This window comes from Carcharodon carcharias, assembly GCF_017639515.1.
Source record: "Carcharodon carcharias isolate sCarCar2 chromosome 19 unlocalized genomic scaffold, sCarCar2.pri SUPER_19_unloc_5, whole genome shotgun sequence".
Lineage (NCBI taxonomy): Eukaryota > Metazoa > Chordata > Chondrichthyes > Lamniformes > Lamnidae > Carcharodon > Carcharodon carcharias.
The window spans coordinates 224,250-237,500 of NW_024470569.1; the positions used below are offsets into that span (position 1 = coordinate 224,250).

Here is a 13,251-nt window from a genome sequence, read left to right on the forward strand (position 1 = left end):
CTGTGTCTCTGTGTGTGTATAGGCCTGGGGGAGTCTGTGTCTCTGTGTGTGTATAGGCCTGGGGGAGTCTGTGTCTCTGTGTGTGTATAGGCCTGGGGGAGTCTGTGTCTCTGTGTGTGTATAGGCCTGGGGGAGTCTGTGTCTCTGTGTGTGTATAGGCCTGGGGGAGTCTGTGTCTCTGTGTGTGTATAGGCCTGGGGGAGTCTGTGTCTCTGTGTGTGTATAGGCCTGGGGGAGTCTGTGTCTCTGTGTGTGTATAGGCCTGGGGGAGTCTGTGTCTCTGTGTGTGTATAGGCCTGGGGGAGTCTGTGTCTCTGTGTGTGTATAGGCCTGGGGGAGTCTGTGTCTCTGTGTGTGTATAGGCCTGGGGGAGTCTGTGTCTCTGTGTGTGTATAGGCCTGGGGGAGTCTGTGTCTCTGTGTGTGTATAGGCCTGGGGGAGTCTGTGTCTCTGTGTGTGTATAGGCCTGGGGGAGTCTGTGTCTCTGTGTGTGTATAGGCCTGGGGGAGTCTGTGTCTCTGTGTGTGTATAGGCCTGGGGGATTCTGTGTCCTGTGTATGTGTGGGCCTGGGGGAGTCTGTGTCTCTGTGTGTGTATAGGCCTGGGGGAGTCTGTGTCTCTGTGTGTGTATAGGCCTGGGGGAGTCTGTGTCTCTGTGTGTGTATAGGACTGGGGGAGTCTGTGTCCTGTGTGTGTATAGGCCTGGGGGAGTCTGTGTCTCTGTGTGTTTATAGGCCTGGGGGAGTCTGTGTCTCTGTGTGTGTATAGGCCTGGGGGAGTCTGTGTCTCTGTGTGTGTATAGGCCTGGGGGAGTCTGTGTCCTGTGTGTGTATAGGCCTGGGGGAGTCTGTGTCCTGTGTGTGTATAGGCCTGGGGGAGTCTGTGTCTCTGTGTGTGTATAGGTCTGGGGGAGTCTGTGTCTCTGTGTGTGTATAGGCCTGGGGGAGTCTGTGTCTGTGTGTGTAAAGTCCTGGGGGAGTCTGTGTCTCTGTGTGTGTATAGGCCTGGGGGAGTCTGTGTCTCTGTGTGTGTATAGGCCTGGGGGAGTCTGTGTCTCTGTGTGTGTATAGGCCTGGGGGAGTCTGTGTCCTGTGTGTGTATAGGCCTGGGGGAGTCTGTGTCTCTGTGTGTGTATAGGCCTGGGGGAGTCTGTGTCTCTGAGTGTGTATAGTCCTGGGGGAGTCTGTGTCCTGTGTGTGTATAGGCCTGGGGGAGTCTGTGTCTCTGTGTGTGTATAGGTCTGGGGGAGTCTGTGTCTCTGTGTGTGTATAGGCCTGGGGGAGTCTGTGTCCTGTGTGTGTATCGGCCTGGGGGAGTCTGTGTCCTGTGTGTGTATAGGCCTGGGGGAGTCTGTGTCTCTGTGTGTGTATAGGCCTGGGGGAGTCTGTGTCTCTGTGTGTGTATAGGCCTCGGGGAGTCTGTGTCCTGTGTGTGTATAGGCCTGGGGGAGTCTGTGTCTCTGTGTGTGTATAGGCCTGGGGAGTCTGTGTCTCTGTGTGTGTATAGGCCTGGGGGAGTCTGTGTCCTGTGTGTGTATAGGCCTGGGGGAGTCTGTGTCTCTGTGTGTGTATAGGCCTGGGGGAGTCTGTGTCTCTGTGTGTGTATAGGCCTGGGGGAGTCTGTGTCTCTGTGTGTGTATAGGCCTGGGGGAGTCTGTGTCTCTGTGTGTGTATAGGCCTGGGGGAGTCTGTGTCCTGTGTTTGTATAGGCCTGGGGGAGTCTGTGTCTCTGTGTGTGTATAGGCCTGGGCGTGTCTGTGTCTCTGTGTGTGTATAGGCCTGGGGGAGTCTGTGTCCCTGTGTGTGTATAGGCCTGGGGGAGTCTGTGTCCTGTGTGTGTATAGGCTGGGGGAGTCTGTGTCTCTGTGTGTGTATAGGCCTGGGGGAGTCTGTGTCTCTGTGTGTGTATAGGCCTGGGGGAGTCTGTGTCTCTGTGTGTGTATAGGTCGGGGGTGTCTGTGTCTCTGTGTGTGTATAGGCCTGGGGGAGTCTGTGTCTCTGTGTGTGTATAGGCCTGGGGGAGTCTGTGTCTCTGTGTGTGTATAGGCCTGGGGGAGTCTGTGTCTCTGTTTGTGTATAGGCCTGGGGGAGTCTGTGTCTCTGTGTGTGTATAGGCCTGGGGGAGTCTGTGTCTCTGTGTGTGTATAGGCCTGGGGGAGTCTGTGTCTCTGTGTGTGTATAGGCCTGGGGGAGTCTGTGTCTCTGTGTGTGTATAGGCCTGGGGGAGTCTGTGTCTCTGTGTGTGTATAGGCCTGGGGGAGTCTGTGTCCTGTGTGTGTATAGGCCTGGGGGAGTCTGTGTCCTGTGTGTGTATAGGCCTGGGGGAGTCTGTGTCCTGTGTGTGTATAGGCCTGGGGGAGTCTGTGTCCTGTGTGTGTATAGGCCTGGGGGAGTCTGTGTCTCTGTGTGTGTATAGGCCTGGGGGAGTCTGTGTCTCTGTCTGTGTATAGGCCTGGGGGAGTCTGTGTCTCTGTGTGTGTATAGGTCTGGGGGAGTCTGTGTCTCTGTGTGTGTATAGGTCTGGGGGAGTCTGTGTCTCTGTGTGTGTATAGTCCTGGGGGAGTCTGTGTCCTGTGTGTGTATAGGCCTGGGGGAGTCTGTGTCCTGTGTGTGTATAGGCCTGGGGGAGTCTGTGTCCTGTGTGTGTATAGGCCTGGGGGAGTCTGTGTCTCTGTGTGTGTATAGGCCTGGGGGAGTCTGTGTCTCTGTGTGTGTATAGGCCTGGGGGAGTCTGTGTCTCTGTGTGTGTATAGGTCTGGGGGAGTCTGTGTCTCTGTGTGTGTATAGGCCTGGGGGAGTCTGTGTCTCTGTGTGTGTATAGGCCTGGGGGAGTCTGTGTCCTGTGTGTGTATAGGTCTGGGGGAGTCTGTGTCTCTGTGTGTGTATAGGCCTGGGGGAGTCTGTGTCTCTGTGTGTGTATAGGCCTGGGGGAGTCTGTGTCTCTGTGTGTGTATAGGCCTGGGGGGAGTCTGTGTCTCTGTGTGTGTATAGGCCTGGGGGAGTCTGTGTCTCTGTGTGTGTATAGGCCTGGGGGAGTCTGTGTCCTGTGTGTGTATAGGCCTGGGGGAGTCTGTGTCCTGTGTGTGTATAGGCCTGGGGGAGTCTGTGTCTCTGTGTGTGTATAGGCCTGGGGGAGTCTGTGTCCTGTGTGTGTATAGGCCTGGGGGAGTCTGTGTCTCTGTGTGTGTATAGGCCTGGGGGAGTCTGTGTCTCTGTGTGTGTATAGGCCTGGGGAGTCTGTGTCTCTGTGTGTGTATAGGCCTGGGGGAGTCTGTGTCTCTGTGTGTGTATAGGCCTGGGGGAGTCTGTGTCTCTGTGTGTGTATAGGCCTGGGGGAGTCTGTGTCTCTGTGTGTGTATAGGCCTGGGGGAGTCTGTGTCTCTGTGTGTGTATAGGCCTGGGGGAGTCTGTGTCCTGTGTGTGTATAGGCCTGGGGAGTCTGTGTCTCTGTGTGTGTATAGGCCTGGGGGAGTCTGTGTCTCTGTGTGTGTATAGGCCTGGGGGAGTCTGTGTCTCTGTGTGTGTATAGGCCTGGGGGAGTCTGTGTCTCTGTGTGTGTATTGGCCTGGGGGAGTCTGTGTCTCTGTGTGTGTATAGGCCTGGGGGAGTCTGTGTCTCTGTGTGTGTATAGGCCTGGGGGAGTCTGTGTCTCTGTGTGTGTATAGGCCTGGGGGAGTCTGTGTCTCTGTGTGTGTATAGGCCTGGGGGAGTCTGTGTCCTGTGTGTGTATAGGCCTGGGGGAGTCTGTGTCTCTGTGTGTGTATAGGCCTGGGGGAGTCTGTGTCTCTGTGTGTGTATAGGCCTGGGGGAGTCTGTGTCCTGTGTGTGTATAGGCCTGGGGGAGTCTGTGTCTCTGTGTGTGTATAGGCCTGGGGGAGTCTGTGTCTCTGTGTGTGTATAGGCCTGGGGGAGTCTGTGTCTCTGTGTGTGTATAGGCCTGGGGGAGTCTGTGTCTCTGTGTGTGTATAGGCCTGGGGGAGTCTGTGTCTCGGTGTGTGTATAGGCCTGGGGGAGTCTGTGTCTCTGTGTGTGTATAGGCCTGGGGGAGTCTGTGTCCTGTGTGTGTATAGGCCTGGGGGAGTCTGTGTCTCTGTGTGTGTATAGGCCTGGGGGTGTTCTTTTCTCTGTGTGTGTATAGGCCTGGGGGAGTCTGTGTCTCCGTGTGTATAGTGCTGGGGGAGTCTGTATCTCTGTTTGTGTATAGTCATGGGGGAGTCTGTGTCTCTGTGTGTGTATAGGCCTGGGGGAGTCTGTGTCTCTGTGTGTGTTTAGTCCTGGGGGAGTCTGTGTCTCTGTGTGTGTATAGGCCTGGGGGAGTCTGTGTCCTGTGTGTGTATAGGCCTGGGGGAGTCTGTGTCTCTGTGTGTGTATAGGCCTGGGGGTGTCTGTGTCTCTGTGTGTGTATAGGCCTGGGGGAGTCTGTGTCTCTGTGTGTGTATAGGCCTGGGGGAGTCTGTGTCTCTGTGTGTGTATAGGCCTGGGGGAGTCTGTGTCCTGTGTGTGTATAGGCCTGGGGGAGTCTGTGTCTCTGTGTGTGTATAGGCCTGGGGGAGTCTGTGTCTCTGTGTGTGTATAGGCCTGGGGGAGTCTGTGTCTCTGTGTGTGTATAGGCCTGGGGGAGTCTGTGTCTCTGTGTGTGTATAGGCCTGGGGGAGTCTGTGTCTCTGTGTGTGTATAGGCCTGGGGGAGTCTGTGTCTCTGTGTGTGTATAGGCCTGGGGGAGTCTGTGTCCTGTGTGTGTATAGGCCTGGGGGAGTCTGTGTCTCTGTTTGTGTATAGGCCTGGGGGAGTCTGTGTCCTGTGTGTGTATAGGCCTGGGGGAGTCTGTGTCCTGTGTGTGTATAGGCCTGGGGGAGTCTGTGTCCTGTGTGTGTATAGGCCTGGGGGAGTCTGTGTCTCTGTGTGTGTATAGGCCTGGGGGAGTCTGTGTCTCTGTGTGTGTATAGGCCTGGGGGAGTCTGTGTCTCTGTGTGTGTATAGGCCTGGGGGAGTCTGTGTCTCTGTGTGTGTATAGGCCTGGGGGAGTCTGTGTCTCTGTGTGTGTATAGGCCTGGGGGAGTCTGTGTCTCTGTGTGTGTATAGGCCTGGGGGAGTCTGTGTCTCTGTGTGTGTATAGGCCTGGGGGAGTCTGTGTCTCTGTGTGTGTATAGGCCTGGGGGAGTCTGTGTCTCTGTGTGTGTATAGGCCTGGGGGAGTCTGTGTCTCTGTGTGTGTATAGGCCTGGGGGAGTCTGTGTCTCTGTGTGTGTATAGGCCTGGGGGAGTCTGTGTCTCTGTGTGTGTATAGGCCTGGGGGAGTCTGTGTCTCTGTGTGTGTATAGGCCTGGGGGAGTCTGTGTCTCTGTGTGTGTATAGGTCTGGGGGAGTCTGTGTCTCTGTGTGTGTATAGGCCTGGGGGAGTCTGTGTCTCTGTCTGTGTATAGGCCTGGGGGAGTCTGTGTCTCTGTGTGTGTATAGTCCTGGGGGAGTCTGTGTCCTGTGTGTGTATAAGCCTGGGGGAGTCTGTGTCCTGTGTGTCTATAGGCCTGGGGGAGTCTGTGTCCTGTGTGTGTATAGGCCTGGGGGAGTCTGTGTCCTGTGTCTCTATAGGCCTGGGGGAGTCTGTTTCTCTGTCTGTGTATAGGCCTCGGGGAGGCTGTGTCCTGTGTGTGTATAGGCCTGGGGGAGTCTGTGTCTCTGTGTGTGTATAGGTCTGGGGGAGTCTGTGTCTCTGTCTGTGTATAGGCCTGGGGGAGTCTGTGTCTCTGTGTGTGTATAGTCCTGGGGGAGTCTGTGTCCTGTGTGTGTATAGGCCTGGGGGAGTCTGTGTCTGTGTGTGTGTATAGGCCTGGGGGAGTCTGTGTCTCTGTGTGTGTATAGTCCTGGGGGAGTCTGTGTCCTGTGTGTGTATAGGCCTGGGGGAGTCTGCGTCCTGTGTCTATAGGCCTGGGGGAGTCTTTGTCCTGTGTGTGTATAGGCCTGGGGGAGTCTGTGTCCTGTGTGTCTATAGGCCTGGGGGAGTCTGTGTCCTGTGTGTGTATAGGCCGGGGGGAGTCTGTGTCTCTGTCTGTGTATAGGCCTGGGGGAGTCTGTGTCTCTGTCTGTGTATAGGCCTCGGGGAGTCTTTGTCCTGTGTGTGTATAGGTCTGGGGGAGTCTGTGTCTCTGTCTGTGTATAGGCCTCGGGGAGTCTTTGTCCTGTGTGTGTATAGGTCTGGGGGAGTCTGTGTCCTTTGTGTGTATAGGTCTGGGGGAGTCTGTGTCTCTGTGTGTGTATAGGTCTGGGGGAGTCTGTGTCTTGTGTGTGTATAGGTCTGGGGGAGTCTGTGTCTCTGTGTGTGTATAGGCCTGGGAGAGTCTGTGTCTCTGTGTGTGTATAGGCCTGGGGGAGTCTGTGTCTCTGTGTGTGTATAGGTCTGGGGGAGTCTGTGTCTCTGTGTGTGTATAGGTCTGGGGGAATCTGTGTCTCTGTGTGTGTATAGGACTGGGGGAGTCTGTGTCTCTGTGTGTGTATAGGCCTGGGGGAGTCTGTGTCTCTGTGTGTGTATAGGCCTGGGGGAGTCTGTGTCCTCTGTGTGTGTATAGGCCTGGGGGAGTCTGTGTCTCTGTGTGTGTATAGGCCTGGGGGAGTCTGTGTCTCTGTGTGTGTATAGGCCTGGGGGAGTCTGTGTCTCTGTGTGTGTATAGGCCTGGGGGAGTCTGTGTCTCTGTGTGTGTATAGGCCTGGGGGAGTCTGTGTCTCTGTGTGTGTATAGGCCTGGGGGAGTCTGTGTCCTGTGTGTGTATAGGACTGGGGGAGTCTGTGTCCTGTGTGTGTATAGGCCTGGGGGAGTCTGTGTCCTGTGTGTGTATAAGACTGGGGGAGTCTGTGTCCTGTGTGTGTATAGGCCTGGGGGAGTCTGTGTCTCTGTGTGTGTATAGGCCTGGGGGAGTCTGTGTCTCTGTGTGTGTATAGGTCTGGGGGAGTCTGTGTCTCTGTGTGTGTATAGGTCTGGGGGAGTCTGTGTCTCTGTGTGTGTATAGGTCTGGGGGAGTCTGTGTCTCTGTGTGTGTATAGGCCTGGGGGAGTCTGTGTCTCTGTGTGTGTATCGGCCTGGGTGAGTCTGTGTCCTGTGTGTGTATCGGCCTGGGGGAGTCTGTGTCCTCTGTGTGTATAGGCCTGGGGGAGTCTGTGTCTCTCTGTGTGTTTCGGGCTGGGGGAGTCTGTGTCTCTCTGTGTGTATAGGCCTGGGGGAGTCTGTGTCTCTGTGTGTGTATAGGCCTGGGGGAGTCTGTGTCTCTCTGTGTGTTTCGGCCTGGGGGAGTCTGTGTCTCTCTGTGTGTATAGGCCTGGGGGAGTCTGTGTCTCTGTGTGTGTATAGGCCTGGGGGAGTCTGTGTCTCTGTGTGTGTAACGGCCTGGGGGAGTCTGTGTCTCTGTGTGTGTATAGGCCTGGGGGAGTCTGTGTCTCTCTGTGTGTTTTGGGCTGGGGGAGTCTGTGTCTCTCTGTGTGTATAGGCCTGGGGGAGTCTGTGTCTCTGTGTGTGTATAGGCCTGGGGGTGTCTGTGTCTCTGTGTGTGTAACGGCCTGGGGTAGTCTGTGTCCTGTGTGTGTATAGGTCTGGGGGAGTCTGTGTCTCTGTGTGTGTATAGGCCTGGGGGAGTCTGTGTCTCTGTGTGTGTATAGGCCTGGGGGAGTCTGTGTCCTGTGTGTGTATAGGCCTGGGGGAGTCTGTGTCTCTGTCTGTGTATAGGCCTGGGGGAGTCTGTGTCTGTGTGTGTGTATAGGCCTGGGGGAGTCTGTGTCCTGTGTGTGTATAGGCCTGGGGAAGTCTGTGTCTCTGTCTGTGTATAGGCCTGGGGGAGTCTGTGTCTCTGTGTGTGTATAGGCCTGGGGGAGTCTGTGTCTCTGTGTGTGTATAGGCCTGGGGGAGTCTGTGTCCTGTGTGTGTATAGCCCTGGGGGAGTCTGTGTCTCTGTGTGTGTATAGGCCTGGGGGAGTCTGTGTCTCTGTGTGTGTATAGGCCTGGGGGAGTCTGTGTCTCTGTGTGTGTATAGGTCTGGGGGAGTCTGTGTCTCTGTGTGTGTATAGGCCTGGGGGAGTCTGTGTCTCTGTGTATGTATAGGTCTGGGGGAGTCTGTGTCTCTTTGTGTGTATAGGCCTGGGGGAGTCTGTGTCTCTGTGTGTGTATAGGCCTGGGGGAGTCTGTGTGTCTGTGTGTCTATAGGCCTGGGGGAGTCTGTGTCTGTGTGTGTATAGACCTGGGGGAGTCTGTGTGTCTGTGTGTGTATAGGCCTGGGGGAGTCTGTGTCTCTGTGTGTGTATAGTCCTGGGGGAGTCTGTGTCCTGTGTGTGTATAGGCCTGGGGGAGTGTGTGTCTCTGTGTGTATATGGGCCTGGGGGAGTCTGTATCTCTGTGTGTGTATAGGCCTGGGGGAGTCTGTGTCTCTGTGTGTGTATCGTCCTGGGGGAGTCTGTGTCTCTGTGTGTGTATAGGCCTGGGGGAGTCTGTGTCTCTGTGTGTGTATAGTCCTGGGGGAGTTTGTGTCCTGTGTGTGTATAGGCCTGGGGGAGTGTGTGTCTCTGTGTGTATATGGGCCTGGGGGATTCTGTGTCTCTGTGTGTATAGGTCTGGGGGAGTCTGTGTCTCTGTGTGTGTATAGTCCTGGGGGAGTCTGTGTCTCTGTGTGTGTATAGTCCTGGGGGAGTCTGTGTCTCTGTGTGTGTATAGTCCTGGGGGAGTCTGTGTCTCTGTGTGTGTATAGGCCCTGGGGAGTCTGTGTCTCTGTGTGTGTATAGTCCTGGGGGAGTCTGTGTCTGTGTGTGTATAGGTCTGGGGGAGTCTGTGTGTCTGTGTGTGTATAGGCCTGGGGGAGTCTGTGTCCTGTGTGTGTATAGGCCTGGGGGAGTCTGTGTCTCTGTGTGTGTATAGTCCTGGGGGAGTCTGTGTCCTGTGTGTGTATAGGCCTGGGGGAGTGTGTGTCTCTGTGTGTATATGGGCCTGGGGGAGTCTGTATCTCTGTGTGTGTATAGGCCTGGGGGAGTCTGTGTCTCTGTGTGTGTATAGGCCTGGGGGTTTCTGTGTCTCTGTGTGTATATGGGTCTGGGGGAGTCTGTGTCTCTGTGTGTGTATAGTCCTGGGGGAGTCTGTGTCTCTGTGTGTGTATAGGCCTGGGGGAGTCTGTGTCTCTGTGTGTGTATAGTCCTGGGGGAGTCTGTGTCTCTGTGTGTGTATAGGCCTGGGGGAGTCTGTGTCTCTGTGTGTGTAATGGACTGGGGGAGTCTGTGTCTCTGTGTGTGTATCGGCCTGGGGGGTGTCTGTGTCTCTGTGTGTGTATATGCCTGGGGGAGTCTGTGTCCTGTGTGTGTATCGGCCTGGGGGGTGTCTGTGTCTCTGTGTTTGTATCGGCCTGGGGGAGTCTTTGTCCTGGGTGTTAAGGCCCATGTGAAAGCTGCAGCACCTTTTCGATTATTTTACCAGCCGCTTCTCAAATTTTGACTGCAGTTCAACTCCACGCTCCTGACCTTTGGGTGCCCGGTGTGTGGGCAGGGAGCAGGAGGAGGACCTTCAGGCCGTGGTGGTTGCGGGGGGTGGGGGTGGTGGGGGGTCGAGGGTGGTCATTCAGCCTCTTCCACAAGCTGCATTCTTCCCTGAGTGTCCCTGGGGAGGGAGGACATGGTGTCCGCCTGATGCCTCCAGCGAGCTGTGTGCCCAGCACAGACTGAAGTGCGTCGTCAGCCCTGCAACAACGCTTTCATTTCATTTGATAAGTTTCTGTTGAAGTTTTTTTCTTTATATTACAGCCCCCTTTAATGTGCTTTCCATTAGTTAATTAGTTTATTAGCTAATGAGTTTATTTTATTAGTTCAGCGTTTTAAAAAGAGTAAAATGTGGAGGCCGCTGGGTGACTGGGTTTATGACCAGGAGGTAGGGATATCTGGAAATAAACCAACTGTCAGGAAAAGCATTTGAGTCTCCTTTCTCACTGCACCCTCCGTAAACATTCTGCCCTCCATAAACCAGCCTCTGAGATCTCGGCTCTCCTCTAATTCCGGCCTCTGGAACATTCCCGGTTTTAATCTCTCCCCCATTGGCAGCCGAGCCTTCAGCTGCCTGGGCCCCGAGCTCTGGAGCTCCCTCCCTAAACCCTCTCCGCCTCTCTCTGCCTCACTCCCCTCCTGTAAGAAGCTCTCTAAAACCTCCCTCTTTGACCGAGCTGTTGGCGAGCGGACCTGATCTCTCCTTCCGTGACGCAGTGAGTAATTATTTGTTAACGCTCCTGTCGGGCACCTTTGGGTGTTTTGCTCTGTGAAAGGCACTGTGTAGGTACAGGCTGCTGTTGCTGGTGAGGCTGCTTCTTTGGGAGAGGAGCTGAGGCGTTAGGGAAGTGGGGGGGTGGGGGTCCACACTTCTCCCTGGGACTCCGGCCGATGCTGAGGCCAGTCTCTATGCATTATCACTCCCGGTACGTGAATAGAACATCACAGCACGGACTAGAAGCAATAATGGACAGCCACTGGCATAGGGTCCACACACACCCCAGTCCACCCCACCCGCTCCTGACCCCCGCCCCCTCCCCCATCCTGCGCCACCTCCTGCGGGTGCTCGACGGCCAGAGAATGTTCCAGAAGGCACTTTGGGTAAACCAAATCCCTTCCGACTGCTCGCTGGGATCACATTCAAGAGGGAGCAGCTCAGGGATATATTCGGTGACTCAGCTGCTCACTGGCGGAGGTAGTGGGGGGAGAGAATTTGAAACACTAACCACCCCCTGAGGGGTAAGACACACACTGTTTCTGGGCTCCTGAGTTCCCTATCTCGGCCTTGCTTTCAAGGGGTAATCGCTGAACTGGGGAAGTCACTTTACCGAGGATCAGCTCGGGATGCTGACTCCCCCCGTAGCTGGAACCTCGTCTCCAAGGCGATAATGAGTCCCTAAAATTTCGACAGTACAGAAACGTGCCTGAAGATACGAATGGGAAACGGTTTCCAGTGGAGTACCCCAGGGTTCAGTGCTGGGACCCTTGCTGTTTGTTGTATATATTGATGACTTAGATTTAAACGTGGGAGGTATGATTGGGAGATTTGTCGATGACACAAAAGCTGTCTGTGTAGTTGATAGTGAAGAGGATAGTGTCGACTCCAGAATGATAGCAATGGTTTGGTCAAGTGGGCGGAGAAGTGGCAAATGGAATTCAGTCCGGAAAAGTGTGAGGTAATGTATTTGGGAAGGGCAAACATAGCAAGGGAATACCCAACAAACGGGAAGTTACTGAGAGGGGTTGAGGAAGTGAGAGACCTTGGAGTGAATGTCCACAGGTCCCTGAAGGTGTCAGGACAGGTGGATAAGGTGGTCAGGGAAGGATATAGGATGCTTGCCTTGATTGGGTGAGGTGTTGAATACAGAAGCAGGGATGTAATGATGGAACTGTATAAAACGCTGGTTAGGTCACAGCTGGGGTTTTGTGGACAGTTCTGGTCACCACATTACAGGAAGGCCAGAGTCGCTCTGGAGAGAGTGCAGAGGAGATTTACAAAATTGCAGCGATGAGGAGAGATTAGACAGGTTGGAGGTGTTTTCCTTAGAATGGAGGAAGCTGAGGGGTGACCTGATTGAGGCGAACAAGATTATGAGGGGCCGAGATAGGGTAGAGAGGAAAGACCTGTTTGCATTAGCTGGGGGGGACAATTACCAGGGGGAATAGATTGAAGGGGATTGGTAGAAAGATTAAAGAGGACATGAGGAGAAACATTTTCACCCAGAGGGCGATGGGTGTCTGGAACTCGCTGCTTGAACTGGTGGCTGAGGCTGAAACGCTGAATTCATTGAGAAGGGACCTGGATCTGAAGCGCTGGAACCTGCACGGGTACGGATCAGGGGCTGGAAAGTGGGATTAGAATGAACGGCTCGTTTCCTTCTTCTCTTTCTTGGCCGGCGCAGACACAATGGGCTGAATGGCCTCTTTCTGCACGGTAACTTTTCTAATGGTTCTGTACAACGCCTCAGTTCTTATTCTGGTTTTCGAGGCCTTGTTTGTGTCCTGCGCTCCAGCCCTACAGCCCTTTGGGGTCTGTGACCCTCCAATTCTGGCCTTTTGTGCATCCCTGAGTTTAATTATTCCATAACCGGTGGCTGTACCATCAGCTGTCTGAACGCCTCGATTCCATCCCAATCTCCCCCAAGACCTTCCTGGCTGCAGGGAGAACAATCCCGGCTTCTCCTGGTCCTCTGCACACGGACTGAACTCCCCCCACCACCGCCACCGCCCCCCCGCCCCCACCACCGATCCCTGGCACCGGTAAATCTCCCCCCCACCCTCCCCAAAAGGCCCAGACATCTTTCGGGAAGTCCGGAGCCAGACGCGACATTCCAGCGCTTTTCCACAGTCTCTTGATGTACCGGCTGTGCTGACCTGGTGGGAGAGGCGATGGGGACATCACCGGCCAGGACGTGGTCATTGGCGATTTCCTGCAGGATCGCCCATCGGCCATCAGTGTGTACCCCACGAGACACTGGCACCTGTAGCTGCCCAGGGTGTTGGCACAGCGCTGGCTACACAGTGGGAGACGAGTGTGGCATTCATCAACATCTGGAGGATCCGGGAGAGAGGTGGGGGGGAGAGAAGGAGGGAGAGAGGGAGAGAGAGAGAGAGGGAGAAACAGGAGAACACAGGAGATGGTCAGATCATGCATCTGATCTGTAGATGTAATGTCACCCGACACCTCCCCCATCTCAGCTCCTCGGCTGCTGAAACCCTCATCGCTGCCTCCGGACTCGACTATTCCAACACTCTCCGGGCTGCTTCCCCCTCATCCCACCCCCTGTAGACTGGAGGTCACCCAGAACTCTGCTGCCCGTGTCTGATCTTCCCCCACACCCGCTGTGCTCGCTGACCTACACTGGCTCCCGGTCAAGCAGTGACTCAATTTTTAACATTCTCACCCTGGTTTCCAAGTCCCTCCAGGGTCTCACCCCTCCCTCCCTATCTCTGTAACCTCCTCCAGCCCCACCACCCTCCGAGATCTCGGCTCTCCTCTAATTCCGGCCTCTTGAACATTCCCGGTTTTCATCTCTCCCCCATTGCCGGCCGAGCCTTCAGTTCCCTGGGTCCCGAGCTCTGGAATTCCCTCCCTAATCCCTCTCCGTCTCTCTACCTCACTCTCTTCCTTTAAGATGCTCCCTAAAACCTCCCTTGTTGACCGAGCTGTTGGTGAGCGGACCTCCTAACTCGTTATCTCTCTAGCGTTGGGATATCTTATTAGTTTAAAGTTGATGAATAAATACAATGTGTTG

General features: G+C 55.0%; 1 protein-coding gene across 1 annotated transcript in view; it reads right to left on the reverse strand.

The window, feature by feature from the left end:
* Positions 1-13,251, reverse strand: part of egfl7 (EGF-like-domain, multiple 7) — a 304,651-nt gene that overhangs the window by 151,466 nt on the left and 139,934 nt on the right. Inside the window, exon 6 of the mRNA XM_041180609.1 lies at positions 12,371-12,547. Within this exon, the coding sequence (XP_041036543.1) occupies positions 12,371-12,547 (177 nt within the window). The remainder of the gene's footprint in view (positions 1-12,370; positions 12,548-13,251) is intronic.